Raw genomic sequence first — 20,734 nt, forward strand, 5'->3', positions numbered from 1 at the left:
CCTGCCCCACTAATGAAAGGCAGAGTCAGCTTCACCTGGAAACCCAGCCACTAGGGACTGAGTCCCAGGGGTCCAGACACCCTGTCTGCAGCCAGTGGCAAGCAGACCCTGGTAGTGTTGGGTATTGCTTCTCAACCTCTTGTAATCAGACTTAGCACCTCATAATTCAGCTGCTGCTGCTCTATCTAAGGTTACCAGTGGCACACAGCAGGGGCTTAATAAATGCTTGTTGAATTAAATCAAAAGGGATTGAGTTAGGCCAGTCTTCTTAATTCATTTCAACAAGCATGTATTATGTGCCTGCTGGATAAAAAAGACACTTTAAGTGGTAAGGATATAAAACAGGAAACAGTCCCTGCCTACTTTAGTTTGAGGAGTGAAGGGGAGATTTGCAGCATTTACACAGATAAGCAAATTCAGCACTAGACTTGGGGGATCAGGAAGGGCTTCCTGTAGGAGGTGTTGAGTGTCCTCAGCTTTGAAGCTAAGGATTCTAAGGGGCAGATGAGTAAAGGCATGCTTTGCAAGCATTGACTGTTCTCATCACATTGTTAATCCTGCCATTGTATTAATGTGATTAATTTGACAATATTAATACTTTTCTGGCACGATTTTCTTCAAGATGGTCACTAAAGTCTCAACAAAGCAGCACTGACATTCCCATGAATTCTGGCAAGGTTTTAATATGGTAGTTTATAGGGGATTAGGTTTTATAGTGGCCATGGATTTGTTAGACCGTCTGGTATGGTCTGTGAGAGAACCACTGACCTGGGGAGCTAAGGAAGCCTGATACAAGTCCTTTATTTATTCCTTCAATCCCATCTTAGCTAGTTAATGTCTGTGTGACCTGAGCAAGTCACATAACTTGCCACAGCCTTAGTCTCTTAATCTCTTTATCTGTGAAACGGGGTTATAATAATTATTGCAAAGATCAAGTGGGATAATGTATGTAAAGTGTTTTACAGACCTTAAAGCACTATATGAATTTGGATGATTACTATATTATTATTATTCACTCATTCGCCATAAACGTGTAAAGAATGAATGAATAATTTGGGAGACCTTTTTAGTCCCAGCCCAGACTCAGTAGATGTCTCTTTACCTTCTGGGACAGGGGCGAGGGACCTGCAGCCTTGAGGCCACATGTGTAGGACCACACTTGAGGACCTAGAGGGCCACATGTGGCCTCAAGGCTGCAGGTTCCCCAACCTTGTTCTAGGGACTCAATTTCCTTCTTTATAAAGTGACTGTGATCTGTTCCTCACCTTCCTCACAGTAGTGTTAACACTTCAAAGGATCCTTGGGTTTGTAAGCCTGAGTGTCCCCTCACCCCTCAACCCCTCTGTGCCTTAGTAGACGTAAGTTGTTGCTAAAAAAAATAAAAACCACCCCACTGGCGACGGTCTTGTGATGCCCTAGTGACTGGCAACTCCCGACTTTGCCAGGCTAGTCTTTGGACAGCGGGCACGTGACCTACCACTGGGCTCTCATTTTGAGCCTTTCCAGCTTGACGGAAAATTCAGAGTATGTGCTCAGCTGACACGGTCTGCCAGCTGACAAGTAAATGAACGAATAAGGACACAGGGTCAGCTCCACATCATAAAGAGATGTTAGGATAGGAGGACTGAGGAGCTCTCACAATCTATGATTTTATGGAAGTGAAATGAGAGGCAGTGTCGTGGCAAGAGAGTCAACCTTGGAGTCATGGAGCAGCTAGAGCATAGTGGATAGACAGCTGGACCTGGAGTGAGGAAGGACCTGAGTTCAAATCCTGCCTCATACACTTTCTAGCTAGTTGATCCTGAACAAGTCCCTTAATCTCTGTTTGCTTCAGTTTCCTCCACTATAAAATGGAGACAATAAGGGCACCTATCTCCCAGGGTTGTTGTGAGGACCAAATGAGATATCTGTAAAGTGCTTAGCACGGTGCATTGCACATAGTAGGTGCTATATAAATGCTATCATTATTATTATTATTAACAGAATGAATTCTCACTGTTACCAACAAGTGGTCATCCCGCCTTTGCTTGAAGACCTTCAAGGAGAGGAACCCACCACCTCCCAAGGCATTCCCCTTTGGGACGGCTTTAATTGTTAGGAAATCTTTTTTCATGACATCAAGACTAAACTTTCCTCCTTCCAACTGTCCTGGTTCTTCTCTCTGGGACCACATAGATCAACACCAATCCCTCCCATTTTTTCCCTTTCCCTTCTGCCTTCCCAGCCTCACGCCTTTTCCAAGTCTCCTTAAGCCTCCCCATTACCTCCTTCCCCTTTCCTTGTCTCTTTGTTGCTCAATCATTTCAGTCTTATCTGACTCTCTGGGACCTTGTTTGGGGTTTTCAGTCTTGTCTGACTCTCTGGGACCTTGTTTGGGGTTTTCAGTCTTGTCTGACTCTCTGGAACTTTGGGATTTTCTTGGCAGAAATACTGGAGTGGTTTGCCATTTCCTTCTCCAGCTCATTTTACAGATAAGGAAACTGAGGCAAACTGGGTTAGGTGACTTGCCCAGGGTCCCCCAGCTAGTGAGTGTCTGCTTTCCCCGTTTGATTTCCTTTCTCTTTCTTGCAGTAACTGCTTACACGTGGTGGAGCCAATGCCCGTGCCCGGCCACGATGTGGAGGCTTACTGCCTGCTGTGTGAGTGTAAATACGAGGAAAGAAGCACCACCACCATCAAGGTACCACCCCCAATACCTGCCTCCCCTCCAGGCTCATTTCTTCTCCCATCCCACCCTCCCCCCCATCCTCCAGCTCTCCACCAATCCAGGTCCTGCTGGCTGACCCCCTCCCCCACAGGGTGCTCCCAGCCTTCCCCAGCCTTCCTAGCTGTCCTCTTCACTCTGGCTTCTTTCCAGGGGCCTTAGGAGGAATGGTTAGGGTCCTATCCTTTGCTCTGTCCAGCTCCAGTCAATCGATCAGCAAACATTTACTTTTTTCTTTCAAATTCCCAATCATCTCCCTCTGGCCAGTCCTTCTTCCACCCATGAAGAAGGCAAGTGATAGAATCGATACCTATTACGTATGTGAAGTCATGCAGAACATGGAAATATTTGCCGTATGATCAGCAAGCATTTATTAAGCACTTACTATGTTCCAGGCACAGTTCTAACCACTGGCAAGGCCAAGGTCAAAGTGAAATCATCCCAGCTATCAAGAAGCTTATAAAAACTTAACAGGTAGGGCAGCTAGGTGGTAAAGTAGATAGAGCTCTGGCCTTGGAGTCAGGAGGACCTGAGTTCAAATCCAGCCTCAGACACATGACACTTACTAGCTGTGTCTCACCAAAAAAACCCGTAACGGGGAGAACATCTTCTAGCCTGTCATTTCCCTTCTAAAAGGGACCTCATTGATCAGGATGAAACCTGGGAGCTGGGGTATCTGGGACTGATGTTCCTGCAAACTCCCTTCCCTTCTCAGTCTCCTTTTATTCTCACACTTCCCCAAATCTCCGTCCCCAAAGTTGGTGGGGGGGTTGAATGAATGAATTACAAAGTTGTTGTTGTTCACTTGTTCTTGTCATGTTCGACTCTTCATGACCCCATTTGGGGTTTTCTTGACAAAGATAATGGAGTGGTTTGCCATTTTCTTCTCCAGCTCATTTTTCAGATGAGGAACTGAAGCAAACAAGATTAAATGACTTGCCCAGGGTCACATAGTTAGTAATTGTCTGGGTCAGATTTGAACTCAGTTCTTTTGGACTCCAGGCCCAGAACACTATCCACTGTGCCTTTTAGCTGTCCATGAATTAAGGAGACAGGTAATATAGATCACTTCATAGAACAGAATCTCTAGGCTGAGAGGCCTCTCTGATGATCCTCTTGTCCTATTAATCTTCAGGCAAGATTGAATCTAATCTAACCACAAGAAATAATATTTTTAAAAACATTTGGACCAAATCTGTGATTTCATTGGCATGTCAATGTTAAATCCGTGCCTATTCTTCAGAGTGGAGTCTTGGGTTGCTGCTTGAGACTTGCTCCAGCAACTTGCCCTGGGGCACACAGCCAGTGGATGTCAGGAGTGAGACTCGAATCCGGGTCTTCCTAGCTCTGAGGCGTACTTTCTCTCCAAGCTACCTCTCCTCTTTTCATATAAAAGACCTCCAGGCAAAGAGATAATCTGTCTCAGCCAGTTAAGTTCTCGTTGCAGTCTGACATAAACCCTTCCTGCTGCCATTCCCAAGGAGGACCCTTGAAGGAAGGACCAGCCAGGATCTTTGGGCAGGATTTGCAGAGGGGTAGAATTCAGCCCAATTTAAACAGAAACTTAACCAACAATTAGAACTGTCCGAAAGTAGAATGCCCTACCCAAAGAAGTAATGAGTTCCCTGTCTGTAAAGATCTTCAGTAAAGTAGAGGACCATCTTTGGGGTATGTTGTTAGCAGGATCCTTGTTCAGGGGCGGGTTGGATTACATAATGTCTGTAGAAGGTCTTTTCAACTGGAATTCTATGATTCTATACAGGGAGGAGCAGCAGTCTCCTGAATTTCTAAATAATTAGGTGTCTATTCACTTCTTTCAGGCTAAATAATGGGACCTTCACTCTGGTTGTCTTTATCCTGACCTCTCAGAGAGCACTTCCTTTCCTGTGTTAACTTCTTGTGTTCACACCTTTAAAAAAAATTGACAGAAGATGTCTATTCTTTAGCCCCCGACACACACACACACACACACACACACACACACACACACACACACACCCCTTTTAGTCATCGCCCTGTCAACTTGCACAGACTTAATTCCTTTCATCTTCCCTCCTGAGTCAGCCCCTCCCTTAAGCAGGTTCCTTCTCCTCTCTGAACTCTGTCCAGTGGGGCCCCACCCTCTGGGGACCAGATGCCTGAGCCCATACCCTCTGTACCAGATGTCACCTCATGCTGTTTGAGGGAGAAGGGACTTCCCAGCCCCAAGACCTCATCAGACACATCCTCCTAATCCAATGGATTTCCCTGTGGTGATTTGCCCTAGGTGACCTTTCCCTCCCCAAGCCTGTTGTAGACTTGACCTCCTTCTTTCTTGCCCCACACTTAGGATGGGGTTGAGAGGCAAGGATGATAGGATCGTGACTTAGAGCTAGGAGAAACCATAGTGATCATCTAGTCCAACCCTATCATTTTGTAGGTGAGACCCAGAGAGACCAAGCAATTTGCCCAGTGTTACACTGGTAACAAGTGCCCAACCTGGGAAATCAGGAAAACTTCCCCTTGTATAAGGAACAGGGATATCTAGGCCCCAAGAATGGAAGAATCCAAATCCTAAATGCCTTTGACCAGGAGGAGAGCTAGGGATGCCACCCAGGAGTCCTAAGCTGTCTCTGTGAGAGGGTCTTTGCTTCTTCTCCAGTTAACCAGGGCTAGGGCCAGCAGTAGTAACTATTAACTTTTAGCTCACTCCCATAAGATTAGAGTTAGGCTCCCTTTGGGTCTTACTCCTCCGCTGAGTCAATCCCCCCTCTCCACAGAAGGCTGCTGTGAACAGTTATCTTGGCTCCTACAGCCACAGCTACTTCTGAGGGCAGAATCCCAGAGATGCGGGTTTCGCCAAACATCGATTTGCTTGTACATTTACAATGGATGTTTATGTCCCAGATCTGAGACGGTTAAGTGATTCAGTGGAATGAAGAGGGCGTTGGAATCAGGAAGCCCTGAGGTCAAACCTGCTAGCTGACCCTAAGGAAGTCATTTAATTTCTCTTAATCACAGTTTCCTTATCTATAAAATGAGGATAATAATAGCACCCACTTCCCAGGGCTGTTGGGAGAATCAAACGATTTAACATATGTAAAAGCATATGTTAAAAATACTACCTAAATACCAGTTATCATTATTATTATTATTATTATTATTATTATTATTATTATTATTATTAGATTAGATTAGATTAAACCTCAATTTCTGCTTCTAGGCCTTCCCCCTCTCCCCTAATCTGGTCTAATTGCTTAGTACATCCCACCTCTGGACTCTCTACTCTAACTAGAAAAACCTTTGGACACCCCACATACAGCTCCTCTGCTTTAATGGCATGGAATAGTCCTCTCTCCCACGGGAATGCTGTCCCATAAATTTTGTTAAAGCCTGAGTCTAAACTTTGCTGTTAACTCACCTCTGGGATCTGGTGTCTAGGTAGTACAATGGCTAGAGCTCTGTGCCTGGAGTCAGGACGCCCTGTGTTCAAATCTAGCCTCAGACATTTACTAGCTAGTTGACCTTTTGTCTGCCTTATTGCCTCAATTGTAAAAAGGAGATAATGACAGCATCTACCTCACAGGGTTGTCGTAAGGACTGAATGAGGTAATATTTGTAAAGTACCTGGCACACAGTAAGTGTTTAATAAATGAATGTTCGATCCTTCTCCCTCTGGGAAATCTTCAGTGGCTGCTGTTTCTTCCACACTCCCTCAGAACATGGTTTACACAGGAATTCGCCCTAATTTGTGTTTTCAGGTCTTTGTGATCGTCTGTCTGGTTTGGGGGTCTGGGGAATGGGGGACGATCTCCTTCATTAGATCGGAAGTTCCTTGAGGGCAGGACTTGGCCAGTGTCAGCTCCCTCTTCCCTCGCTGAGCTGTGCCCATTCTTCTCAGGTCATCATCGTCATCTATCTGTCTGTGGTGGGCGCCCTGCTCCTGTACATGGCCTTCCTTATGCTGGTAGATCCCTTGATCAGAAAGCCAGATGCCTACACTCAACCATTGCACAATGAGGAGGACAATGAGGTAACAACGTGGGGAGAGGGGGTTGGTGGGACTCCAACAGGTTTTTTCCACTTTGATGTCCCGAGAGACTTCCTTGAATTCATGCTAATGTCTTACACCAGGGCACCTGGGTGCATAGGTCTAAATCTACTTAGTTTAAGAGATTCCCTGGCTTTGTCCTCAACCAGGCAAGAAAGGAGGTGGATTGACCAAAATACTGTAACATATTGATAAAAATAGAACCTAGGAGTCCAGTTTACTAGGAATTTGGGGGAAGAGGAATTGAGGAGGTGACAGATTCATTCATTCACTTAATAAACATATATTTAATTCATTTAAAAACATGTAATAAACATATATATTTCATTTAATAAACATATATAAAGCATCTTTGCTGGACACTGTGGTAGGTAGATGCTATGAGGAATACAGAGACATAGAAGACATAGGTCTGGCCCTTGAGGAGCTTGCGGTGGAAGACCTGGGTTCAAATGCCGCTTCTGTGTGCATATCACTTAGGCTCTGGGACCTCAGTTTCCTCATATGTAAACTGAGGTGACCACTATTCCAAAGGACCAATGATGAAACATGCTACCCACATCCTGATAAGAAAGGTAAGGGACTCGGTGCAGAATGAGACCTATTTTTGGACCTGGCCACTTTGGGAATTTGCTTTGTTTAACTATGCATATTTGTTACAGGAGTTTGTTTGTCATCTTCACTTGGGATGGGGGGAAGTAGGAGGGAGAGGAAATAGATTTTTGTCTACTAAAAAAAAGTTTAATAAAATAAAATGAGGTAAGGGGCAGCTAGGTGGCACAGCGAATAGAGAACCAGCCCTGGAGTCAGGAGGACCTGAGTTCAAATCTGGCCTCAGACATTTGACACTCACTAGCTATGTGACCCTGGGCAAGTCACTTAACCCCGATTGCCTCACCCAAAAAAATAAATAAAGTGAGGGGGTCAGAGTGGATGAGTGGCAAGGTCCCTTTCAGTCCTAGCTCTGTGGCTTCTCTTCGGTACTAATAGGTCACATTTATACAGTCCTTCCCAGTTTATAAAGCACTGCTATAATAATAGCACACATTTCTATAACATTTTAAGGTTTACAAAGTACTTCCCTCAAAGGGGAGGTAATGAAAGTATTATTCCCCACTTTGCTGATGGAGAAAATGAAACTCAGAGAAATTAAGTGACCTCACCTAAGGTTAGTCATTGTCAGGGCCTGAGACAGGATTTGAACCCAGGTCTACTGGTTCTGAGTCTGGCACTAGTAAGGAGGGATGAGTCAAGTGCATATGTGGCCATGGTGCAGAGATACACAGCAGGTCTCCAATAAGTGGTTCCTACTCAGTCCTGCAGGAGGACGAGGGGGAGGAGGAGTCATTTCTGGCTGGCGTAATAAGGGAAGGCCCCACAGAACATCAAACGAGATTGCTGTCGTTCACTTGTTTCAGTCACGGGCAACTCCTCATGACCCCATTTGGAGTTTTCTTGGCAAAGATGCTGGGGTGGTTTGCCATTTCCTTCTCCAGCTCACTTTAGAGATGAGGAAACTGAGGCAGACAGGGTGAAGTGACTTGCCCAGGGTCACACAGCTAGTGTCTGAGGCCGGATTTGAACTCCGGAAGATGGGTCTTTCTGACTCCAGGCCAGGAACTTTATGCACTATGGCGCCGCCTAGCTGCCCTATTGAACTGATAAAACTAATCTCTGACCCGGTCCAGCTTCCCACCCTCTGTCAAAATCTCTCTCTCCAGTTTTGGTATTTAGCCTGTTGCTTGATCATCGCCGGGGATGGAAACTTGCTACTTCATCAGGCAGCCTGTCCCGTGTTAAGGAAGCTCCGATCATTAGGACGTGGTTGTCTGTCTCCCTGTAACTTCTGTTCACTAGTGTTAGTTCTATCTTCTGGAGCAAGGGACAAATCAGTTACTTCTATACAACAGACTTGTGTCCGTTTGAAGGCAGATATCACTGAAGTGCTAGATTTGGAGTGAGAGGACCTGCGTGTAAATTCGAGCTCTGACAACCTGGGTGACCTTGGGCGGGTCACCTGCATGGCCTCTGGGCCTCCAGTTCCTCCTCTCTAAAATGAAGGAGCGTTACTAGGTTATCTCAAGAGTCTCTTCCCACTCTAAATCTTTGATCCTATGATCATTGCCCTAAAAGTCAGAGAGGCACCTCTTCCTAGGGGCGAGAGGGGGGCTGCCCTTGGCACGGAGTCTGACACCCTCCCTCTGGCTTTGTATCCATGGTGGCTAGAGACATAACAAAGGCCATGCCTAAGAGCCATGCATTCCAGGGAAATAGCAGCATCAGGCTATATAATCACCATGCAGCATCTCTCAATTACACCCCCAGCCAGGACTGCAATTACCACATTACCCCTAATCACCATGTGTTTATTAGCTAGGCCCCTCCCCTATCAGGGCTGCTATTACTGCACATTAATAACCAGGTAGGGAGCTGAAGTTTCCTCCCTTGAACATCAGACCACCCAACTGTCAGCACCACCCCCTTCCCAAAACATAGGACACCCCCCCCCAATAGAGAAATGTTCATCCTCTCTGCTCCACCCTCAGTCAAAATCAGATCAACAGGAAGCTAGGGGCAGGAGGGAGGAGAAGGCAGAGCTGAGGAAGTCTAGTTCCACTAGAGATGGATGGCCCAGGAATACTTTGGCCACACCCTTCACTAAAGATCAGTCTAATTTCAGCCCTGTCCCTTGAAGTCTATTCCCTCTTCACCCATGAGTACATTTGGGTCGATTTCCCTTGGGGGGGGGGGGATGAGAGCTTGTTTTTAAAAAACAGTTTGTTAGTTTCAATTAAATCTAATTGGTTTCATTTGCAATCCTGTACATTGCATTGTAAATCCTGTGAATTGTACTTAAAACATTATTTTGAGAAGAGATCCACTGACTTCACCAGACACACACAAAAAAAATCATGAACCATGATTTAGATCAGTGATGTCAAACTTAAATAGAAATGGAGACCGATAATTGGTACATAAGGATCTCTGCAGGCCCATGTTGACTTAGTTTTAAAATGTAATATTATCCATGTTTTATTCGATTTTTATTTACTTTGCTAAATATTTCCCAATTACATGTTAATCTGGATGCTGTTTGGGCTGAGTTCAGGAGGGTTGAGGGCTGCTTGTTTGACCCTCTGACTTAGGTCATGGTCAATCAAATGAGATAATAATTGTGAAGTGCTTAGCACAGTGCCTGACATGTAGTAAACACTACATAAATGTTATTGTTATTGTTATAATTATTGTTATATGAAACCACTGGATCCTCAGACTGGCAGGACCCCTCTAGAAGTCAGAAGGCCTGGGTTCAAATCTAGCTTTGCTACTTCTCTGGGTCTCAGTTTCCTCATTTGCAATGTCATAGGAAGGGTAGTGAGGTCACAGGGAATATGCCGGTTTGGCTGAATGGAGAGTACAGAGATGGGTCTAATGGAAAGATAGGTTGGGGTCAGGTTATCAAGGACTTTGAAAGCAAAGCAGATCTCCTTTGTAGAGGTGTGTTATGAGCCCTGTTGGCAGTCTGGGGTAGCCAGTCTATAGGCGTCTTCTCAGAATAATGTTTTTAAATTATTGAAGTAAAGGCTAACTTTTAATTAGATGAAAGTGCAAATGAAGATGCAATTTTTCACACCCAAATTCAACTTTCTTATCTTAAAGATGAGAAAATGGAAGCCAAGAAACATTAAATGAATTGCTTAAGGTCATGTAGATATTAAGTACCAAGAGCTAGAATTTAAAATCAGATTCCTTGTTTCCAATCAAGTGCATTTTCCACTGCGCCATGACCTCTGATGTTCTATAGTTCTATTTTATAACTTTGTTCAGATGTTAGGGAGTCTTTGGTCCAGACTCAGACCTGCCTCCTTGGTGACTCTTCTGCCAGAAATATTTGCCTTTTCCCATGTAGTATGAAATAAAACACCAGCAGGCCAGAAGTGAGTGTACTTGGAGTGGGTGCCGATGTATCCTAAGGGCCTTAAAACTGCTAACATCCTCTGGCCTGGCTTGGGAATCTGGTCCAGTGGCATCCCCTCTCTGACACCCCCTGGGTTTCCGTGCGGTCCCCCTACCTGATAATTCCTAAATAGCTGTTTTTCTTTCATTGTGTTCTATCCGGTCCCCTTCATCTGTCCCTGTGAATTCTTATCCTTCAAGCAAGAAACTCTTACAAAGTCAAACTTTGCTACACATGGCATCATGTTGGACACTGTGCTAAGAGTTACACAAGCACAATCCCTGCCCTCTAGGGCCTTGCCATCAAAGACACACACTTCCACAGGCAAACATATAGAGAAAAATATGCAATAAATAGAAAAAAAAATAATTTTTACACTCTGCTTAAGCCAAAGGTTTATGTGCATCAGTGGACCTGAAGTGATAGAGAGCCATGGGAATTTCATGTTTACAGAACGTTGAGGTGGGAGATGTTATCTTCTGTCTTTGAATTTCTAGAAGAGGTAGGATGTCATGAGCTGCTCAAAGGATAGAAGGAAAAGTGATTTCTATGTTGGTGTTCAAAGATCGAGCTATCACAAGATTTAGAGACAGAGGGCCCTTGGGAGATCATCTTCAGCGGTTCCTAACTTTTTCTGTCATGCATCTGCTTGGTGGACTGGCGATGCCTACAGACTCCTCAGAGTAATGTTTTTAAATGCATAAAATAAAATACATAGGAATGCAAAGGAAAATATATTGAAAAAAAATTTGAAATACAATTAGCAATTTTTTTTTAGAAAACAAGTTCACTGACCTCAAATTAAGACCCCCTAAATCCAACCCCCTCATTTTACAGGTGAAGAACCTGAGGCCCAGAGAGATTAAGTGATTTACCCAAAATCATATAAATAAAGACGTATCAGAGCTAGGAGTCAAACCCAATATCTAAACCTGGAGCCTTACTTTTACAGCTGAGTTAGTAAGGATGCTGGTGACCTGGCATGTAGTCATGCCAATGTATCAATGCAGAGCTGGTGTAGGGAAAGTGAGGAGCCACCATAAAAGACTGAAGCTTTAGGGGAACAAGTTGAATATGACAAATAACTTTCCCTGCATTTCATCTTCTGACCCTGTGCTGGTCTCTGGATTTGATTCTGGTTTTGCACCCAGGTTCCCATTCATCAGTGCCTTGAATTTTGGTATTCTGAAGAAATCTTAGTTCTGACCCATTTTGGCCTCTTTGTCTATGATTGTATGACTCCTGATTTGAACCCCATCCTTCTCTCCATAAGGACATTATCCTTTCCCAGGATTCCACTAATCACAAGGAGGGATGGGACTCCTGGGTTCTCTGACTCCGAAACTCTTACTTGTCTAGAGGCATCTTCAGTTATCCTGATCTGTATCTGGCCACTGGACCCAGAGGGCTCTGGAGGAGAAAGTGAGTCTGGTGACTTGGCACAGCCCTGCCTCACTTAAATCCAATTCACTTGCAAGTCATGGCATCATCTTCCTGATGTCATGGTCCTCTTCAAGAATGAAGGACAAACAACAACAATTACTTGTCCAGTGTACCATGCCATGATGTCCATGACAGGTATTGATCCCCCAGTCCACTAAACTAAAGAGAGCACAAGAGCCTATCTCTTCATAGTGTCCTTTAAGGAGAGAATAAAAGGACTTTGACTACAATAGTAGGAATTTAGGTTTCTTCCTGGGAAGAAAAGGACAGCTGAGCACCAGATGACCTGTTAGAATCCAGCCTAAGGCATCCAGGATTCCTTGAAAGTCAGGGTTCTAACACATTCATCAAAATGGTGCCTTGACATCCAGCTCATTTCTCCCTGAGGATCCAGAGCTGGCTTCAGAACCTAGTCAGCCTAGGCATCCCACCCAGACGTCGTCAGGTTTGGGAGCAGATGGCTGGGTCACATCTTTAGGGGCAAGAGTTCTGGGTAACCCCTTGACTCTCCAGGCACAATTCTTCTGGCCAAGAAGTTCTCCCAGAGGCCACAGTGCTTGCAAAGGCAGCAGGTGGGCACCCTTACCAGTGTCAGGCCAAGAGTCCCAAGGGGGAGATGAAAGCTTGTCCTTTTCCCTTTGAAAACTCTGGCAAGAGCCACCCCAGCCTCCTGATTGCTGTGTGCTGCCTTTTCTGGGATTCCAGCAGCATTAGTGCTAATCCCAGAGCTCAGACACCCTTTGAAAGGAGGAAGTGAGCGTGTTTGCTTGGACAGAAATGACAAACAGAGGGTTTTTGTTGTTTTTTTTTTTTCAGATGCACAGGTTTAACCTTCTTTGAAGGGAGAGGAGGATAAGCTATTCATAGAAACACCTAGCCATTCCCTAGGCCTCATGGCTTGGTCCTTCGTGAGCTAAGGAACCTCCATAAACCGAGAAACCATGGGTTATCTCAAATAAGTATAGAAAAGGGCTTCATAAACCTTACAGCACCCTATCAACTCTCATCATCAGCATCTTCATCACCATCATTATTGGTACAGCTTAGACCGGACACAGTTACTTGGTTCAGGTCTGGGTACCACACTTGCCCAAGTTGGATATTAGGGCCCTTAGGTTCCTTCCAACTCCAAGAGTCTATAGGATAGATAGGTATGATAGGGACCCTAAGGGAGAGGTGGTACAGTACATAGAGTGCTGGACCTAGGCTCAGGATAACCTGAGTTTGAAATTTGCCTTACTAGTTGGGTGACCCTGAGAAAGTCATTTGACCTCCATTTGCCTCTGTGGTAAATTGAGGGCTATAACAGCACCTTCCTCTCAGCGTAGTTGTGGTGATAAAATGAGATAACGTATTTAAAGCATTTTGAAAAGCTTAAATATAAATGCTACCTGGCTCTTACATACAGAAGGGCTCAAGTTTAGTTATAATGGTGATTAGAAAAAAAATTAAAAGGTGGGGAGCATTCAACTTGGAGAAAGGAAAAACTGAGAGAAGACTAAAAATGACTTTTACATATAACAATAAACTGGTTGTTACCATGTATTGTATAACCAGTTTGTGGATCCAAAGAGAGAACTTGAATGCTAGCATTAGGGATCTTCCTGTATAAAGATACATACATGAATCAGTAGACCCAAAGGGTAGTCATTTAAAATTGATATCAGTTTGGACAGAGTCCCCCACAATCCTTCCTTGACCGTGTCATGATGATCCCAGTCCAAGGGAACTAAAAAGGGGGCTGACTGCATGAGAGTTCCGTGTTTACCTTTGGTGGGATCTGGGAAGTAGCTTAGTCTCACTTAGGGATAGGAGGGTAAAATATATTGTCTTTGCTCCTTAAAATAAAAAAAAGCAAGCTAAAGGTGTATACATGGGCAAAGTGACTGGCTGGATCCAGATCCCATACCCTTTTAGAGTGGTTTGTTGTTGCCAAGTCCAGGATTGCTGGCCCCTCTTCCCCCAGCCCTGTCGAGGAGACGACTTTTTCTGTTGCTATAACCAGCTCCCGTAGTTTTCCAGGGACAGGATTTGGGGACAGGCCTAGGCTGGAGAGGATGGGAGATAGAGAGATAAGGTGATTGGGATTCTTCCTGCCTGTACCCCACCGTTCTCTCTCTTGAGAGGAGCAAGGATTAGGCTCTGATTTGATGCACCTCTAGAGCAGATGTGGTGTCTTTAATACCTTTTAATCAGATTATTAGCAGTGGAAACACAGGACCACTCAGCAGCAGCTTTTCCCCCACTTAGGAGCTGTTTGTTAAGACTTTACATGAAGGGAAAACAAATGACACTGTGGTAATGTGGTGGATTTCAGCATGTTCCCTTAATACTGCTGCTCTTGGCTCCCTGATGGATTCCAGTCCTCCACTGGGGAGACACAGACGTGCAAGGGAGAGCTCAGCCCTCTGATCCAGGAAACTGAGTGCTGAGGGGGTAGTCAAAGCAGGGTCCCTTCTTCTAGCCTGGAACTCTCCTTTCTCATCAAGAAGGGGAGATCAGGTATAGAACCTTAGCTGGCTTTGTGGATGAATACCATAAGCTCATAGAACATAAGGTTAGAGCTGGAAGGGAACTTAGAGGTCATCAAATCTAACCCTCCTCATTATACAGATGAGGAAACTGAGGCTGGGAAAAGTTAAATGTCTTGCCCAAGGTCACACAACTAGTAAGTCTCTGAGGCTGGATTTGAACTTGAGTCTTCCTGGCTATAAGCCTAGCACTCTATCTCTAGCACTAGCTAGATACCTCACTGATACTCAGGAAGTGAGTGGATGTTGTTGGAATGAATAAGAGGAAATTATTTAATCTTCACAGCCCAGATAATTTTAGAGTTAAAGGACCTAGCCCAAGCTCCTCATTTTACATTTTAACCAAAACCTAGTCTGAGGTCACAATAAATGACAGAGCTAGGATTTGAACCCAGGACTTCCAACTCTAAGCAGCTAGGTGGCACAGTAAATAGAGCACTGAGCCTTGAATCAAGAAGACCTGAGTTCAAATCTAGCCTCTCAGACACTTACTAATGGTGTGATCCTGGGCAAGTCATTTAACCCCGTTTGCCTCAGTTTCCTCATATGTAGAATGAGCTGGAGAAGAAAATGGCAAATCACTCCAGTATCTCTGCTAAGAAAACCCCAAACAGGGTCTTGAAGAGTTGGACACAACTGAAACAATGCCTGAACAACAACAATTCTCCTGACTCTAAATCCAGCACTGTTATCTCTGCATACATATGGAGGTATACACCATAGTCAGTTGGAAATCTCCTTTATTAGTCCTTCCATAGAATTATAGTGTTGGAAGGAAACTTAGAGGCCATCTAATCCAACCTGTACCTGAGCAGGTGTCTTCTCTGTGTCACCAAGTGATCACCCACACCTTTCTTGAAGACCTCCTATGATGGAAAATGCCTCCACATTCCACTCTAGAATTTTTCCCAATGGTCTCTTCACAACTATCACCTATTGCTTGTAGCTCTGGCCTCTGTGTTCAAGTCAGAATCAGTCCAATGCCTCTTCTGCATGACAGACATTCAGATATTCGCTGTCCCATTCTCCCCCTACTTCCTCTGCCAGGCTATTCACAAACTAGTTCCTTCAACTTACCATTTGTTATTGTTTTTCATCCTTCATTTTTGAAGAGGACCAATGACATCATGGGGTGATATGGCATGGTCCCCAGCATCCCAGGCTATTCTGCCTGCCTCCCCAGGACAGTTAGTTGATCAGCGTCCTTCTCAAGACATGGTGAACATATCTCCACTCACCTAGCCAGCCATGCAACCAATACCCATTGGATTTATTTTTATGTCAACAATGTAGAAATCCCATGGAGATAGAGCTAGAGAAAAGAAATGACAGCATGGAGTTTGGGCCATAATTCTACTTAACTGTTAATTCAATTCAGTTCATTGATAGCTAAAGATCGCTTCTTCAAAGCTGTGTGCTGAACACTAGGGGAGCTATAGAGTTGAGATCATAGACTTAAAGCAGGAAGGAAATAGATTAGAGCTGGAAGGGATGGTTGGGCCATCCAGCCCAATCCCTTGATTTTACTTAAGAGAAAACAGATCCAGAGACAGGAAGTGACTTATCTAAGATGACACAGTACAGGGTCAGTGGCATGATTTGCAACCTATTCCTTTGACTCAGAAGTCATTGGTGTTTCTCTTGGTAATTGATGGCAGGGGTATGTGTGTTTTTAGAGAGTGCAGAAGAAGGGAGCTTTGAAAGTGCACAGAGACAAGTTGCTGTTTCTCCACTGAGAAAGAAAGAAAGGTGTTTTTGACATCCCACAGAATCTCAGGTGTGGAAGTAGCCTCAAAGGCATCCAGCCCAACCCACACCTGAGAAAAGATTCCTTTGAAAGGGGGCTTTTGAATATTTTTAGTGTGTCATGGATGCTCTTGGCAGTCTGGTGAAGCCTGTGGACCCCTTCTCAGATGAGTGTTTTTAAATGCATAACATAAAACATGTAGGAATACAAAGGAAACCAATTCTATTGAAATGCAATTATCCAAATCCTTGAAAGAAGAGATGTGTGTAGAGGGCTGAGACTACCCAGCCCATGTTGTACCTTGGTACGTGGTATGTGTGCATATGTGTGAGTGGAGAGGAGGGTGCTTTTTAATGGGGGTGATAAACTTTCCACCCAGCCCCATAGAGTGTTATCCCTGCCGGGTGACTGCCTGCCTGCTCCTCTCTTCCCCACCCCTTCTCTTCTCCCCCCTCTCCCCTTCCTTCCCTCCCCCTCCTCCAGCTTGGCAGCCAGAGCATGACAGAAGCCGTGCCAGCTTAGGGCCTTAGAAGCAAAGTTTCATGTGCTGGGCGGCTCTGGGCTCCCAGAGGTGTGCTAATCCCTTAAGAGGTGTGTGGCAGGAGATGAGAGACGGGAAGAGGCTGGGAGGAAATCCCCATGGGGGCGCGGGCCTGGCCCTCGGCTCTAATCCCCCCCCAAAGATCAGGCTCGGGTCCTTCAGGAAATGCATGGGCTCGGGAGCTTCAGAAGCAGGGAAGTGGTAATTAGAGAAGAAGGCTGCTTTCGACAGAGGCAGTTCCGAGATCGAAGGGGAAGAGGAGGCGGGAGTGGGGGGAGAGTTGGGGGGACAGGAGCGTTGGGAATGAACCTCAAGAAAGGTCAGGAATAAAAAAGGAGGTGCAATGGTAGTCCCCAGAGCAGGGACACTAGCACCCCAGGTTCTCATCTGAGCTCAGATTGCCCAGGACAGTATATTCTATCACTTCTTTCCTGCGGAAGAGAAAGGGTGAGCTATGGCCAGGGAACTGGGGTGCTTCAACTTGCGTTCTTCTTACTCCTGAAATCAGAATCTCACATCCTCAGAACTGAAAGGAGCTTCAGAAGCCAAGGAGCCCCTCTTAAAATAACAAGTGATCCAGCCTTTGCTTGCAGATTTCTATTAAGGGGAACCCCACTTTGGGGGGCATTTGTAATTGTCAGTAAACTTTGCCCCCCTACATTTGCCACCCATCGCTCCAATCTCAGCCATTAGAGGCAAGTGGAAAAGTCTATTCCCTCTTCCACAGGTCAACCACCCTTCAGATGTTTGAATACACCCATCTTGCCCCACTCCACCCTGCCCCCAAGCCTGCTCTTCCCCAGGCTAAACATCCCCAGACCCTTCAGCTAATCCTCAGGTAATATGATTTTGAGGCTCTTCCCCATCCTGACTGCCCTGACTTGGACCTACACCCTACCCCATGCAGATTCAGCAGAAAACCCCCCTCCTGTCTGGGACAGGCTCTATAACTGTCTTAAAGTAGCCAGGTGTTGTGGTAATGGTAACATGCATTTACATGGCTCTTGAAGGTGTGAAAAGTAATTTCCTCATAACGATCCTAGGAGGCAGGTAGTATTATCATTCCCGTTTTTGGTATGGGTGAAGAAAGTTAGCTCTGAGAGATTGTGATGTGCCCAGGACCACCCTGCTAGTGTCTGAGGCAAGGGCTGAACTCTGGTCTCCTGACTCCAAGTCCCAGGCTCTGATAGGCCATGCTGCCTTCCACATCTTGTTTTGTGGAGTCCTCTGAGGTTTATCCAAAGCAAAACTTTAGAAGTGTCAAGAATAAAAGAAAAAGTGACAGGTTTATTGCTAGTCCCTACTTAGGCGGGGCCTGTAATAAGGAACAAAGCCAGGATTTGAATCCAGGACTGTTCTCTAAGAACCCTCAGGGGGATTGGGGGAATACTAACCAGGGTCCTAGGATCACTCATTAGGGAATTACTCAATAGTGCCATCCAGAAGTCACCCACCATTCCACCCTCCCAACCAGGAAATGCTCTGATGTCTTGCTTTCTATGCATAGACATCTGTCTTTACAGGCAACGGTGAGATGGATGGACAGAGGATGCCAGCTAGATGGAGAAAAGGCTGAAAGGGCAGCATCAAAACTGCTCATCCCCTGCCTGAATTTCAAGAGAAGTCTGGTCCTGTAACTAGGCACTCCCAGGGCCAATCATCATCTGGGGAAACAGAGGCACAGAGCCTAGAAACATAGCCAGCCAGTGGCCAATAAGGAAAGGAGCAAACAGCACCTCTGAAATTGGCTGCCTTCTTCCCACTATAAATGGAATTTTCTGCTTTCACAGCAGTATGTTCCCAAGACAATAGTGTAGTCCCAGTATTGGGAAGTAGTGGTGTCGAACCCAAATAAAAACAAAGGGCGGGGCACTAAATAGTACATAAGGGTCCCTGTGGGCCACATATTGACTTAGAAAACCTTCTATTGTACTTTCATTTATTTTGTTAAGTACTTCCCGATTACGTTGTCATCTGATTCTAGCCCCTGGAAGCCCACGTTTGACATCTCTGTTGTAAGGGACCCCACAGAAAGTGTTTATTGTGCCAGTAATAGGGTACTGTGATTCCATTAATAGAGAGAACTCCCATGGAGGAAACTCCTTCTTCCAAAAAAAATTCACACTTTCTTTGTGACTTAAGAATTTTAGATCATCTGGGCACTGAGTGCCCAGAGCGCTGAGGGGTTAAGAGGTAAGCCCAGGGTCCCACCACCAGTGTGTACCAGAATGGGGACCTAAACCCAAGATCTTCTTGCTTTGAGGCCAGCTCTCTCTAATCGCTATATCATGTTGCTGCTTGCTGATAATAATAGCTCACATTTTAATATTGCTTTAAGAGTTAGTAAAATACTTTCCTAACAACAACTACCCTAAGGTAGGTAGTACAAGTATTTTTTCTTTATCCCCATTTTACAGATGAGGAAATTGAGGCCCATTGATGTTAAGCAATTTGCCCAGTTGGTGAGTGAGAGCTGGGATTTGGACTCATGTCAAATAACAAGGGATCCTGTCCCAAAGGCAGAGACAGAAGGGAGGAATGCTGTAGGTTTATTTCTGAAAAGGGGAAGAGATACAGATTTTCCCAGTCTCCAAGTTCAAACAATCTGGTTTTTGATTCCTAGAAGATCTGGATTGTGATTCACATTAGTCACTTTTACTGTCCCCCCACTCCTCACCCATGCTTCATTGAAGTCTCAAGTACCTTCAAGACCCCTAAATGTAGCTACTGGAAAAAAGAAAGCACAGAGGGATTAAATGGGAGAGTTAGCATTTGAATGCACAGCTCCCAACTCCCCAGTCTATATTTTGCCCCTCTAGAGATGGCTTTTCTTGGCCTGAGCTATACCTCTAGGGATGCCACTCTGGCCCAGCCCAGAACTATCTGCACTTCTCCCTTCTGTATGAGTCTGAGCTCTGGCTCAGTAAGAATGAGACCAGAAGAGCAGATTGTAAACATTTCTCTGGCCTCCTGGGCTCATCCTGAGCTAGAGATCCTAGATAAATAAATAAAGTGCTCTTGAGGGCCCTGTAGACTACAATGAGACTGCATCCCCACCCCCTTCTGCTCCCTCTTCCCAAGCTGGGGAGGGAAGAGTCTACTAATGATGATCAATGCTCTCTCCCTCAACTTTGCACAAATCACACGCCATTTAACTCAGGCTTCAGCCATCCCCCAGAGATTCCGTTGGACAGCCTCCCCTGAGCACATGATTTGACAGTCCTCTAACAGAGTCTGGCCCTCCCTACCTCTGTGGCTTCTCTTGCCCCCTCGTCTAATCTTGAGAGTTCCCAGCCCTCTAGGTAACCTCTTTGGATGACTATCCTCCAGAGCAGCCCAGCCACTTCCCACTGCAGCCACTCTGGGGTACAATTCCACTCCACTGACCACAGCCACTTATTCAGTCAGATGTCTCAGCTGTTTTGTGATTCTCTTCCTCCTGAACGACAGGCAGAGGCCTTACTTCATCTCAGAGCACAGAAATAGATAAATTCCCGAGGAATTCCTTTCATGTATAGGAAAAGAAACCTAGGGAAAATATACAAAGCCAGGGAGCATTTTAATGGGATGATACTGCATGCAGGCACCTGGACCCCAAAGCAGGAGCTGAGGGGCTCCAGGAGATCGCCTCCAGAAAGTGCTGGAGAAACACTGAGATGCAGCCGATAAGGGGAGAGGAGAAGGAGTTTCCTCAGAATGTTTCATAAACGGTTGTGCCCTTCCAACTTGCCCATTTCTTTTTCCTTGCAGGATGCCCGTTCACTGGCAGCAGCCGCTGCC

The 20,734-nt window shown here is 45.3% G+C and overlaps 1 protein-coding gene across 1 annotated transcript in view; it reads left to right on the plus strand.

Moving 5' to 3' along the window:
- TMEM9 (transmembrane protein 9) overlaps window positions 1–20,734 on the plus strand; it is a 38,488-nt gene that overhangs the window by 11,117 nt on the left and 6,637 nt on the right. The window contains 3 exon segments of the mRNA XM_021003028.2: window positions 2,572–2,680; window positions 6,585–6,716; window positions 20,705–20,734. Of these exon segments, the coding sequence (XP_020858687.1) occupies window positions 2,572–2,680; window positions 6,585–6,716; window positions 20,705–20,734 (271 nt within the window).

Source organism: Phascolarctos cinereus, unplaced genomic scaffold, assembly GCF_003287225.1.
Source record: "Phascolarctos cinereus isolate Bilbo 61053 unplaced genomic scaffold, phaCin_HiC Scaffold_5;HRSCAF=322, whole genome shotgun sequence".
Lineage (NCBI taxonomy): Eukaryota > Metazoa > Chordata > Mammalia > Diprotodontia > Phascolarctidae > Phascolarctos > Phascolarctos cinereus.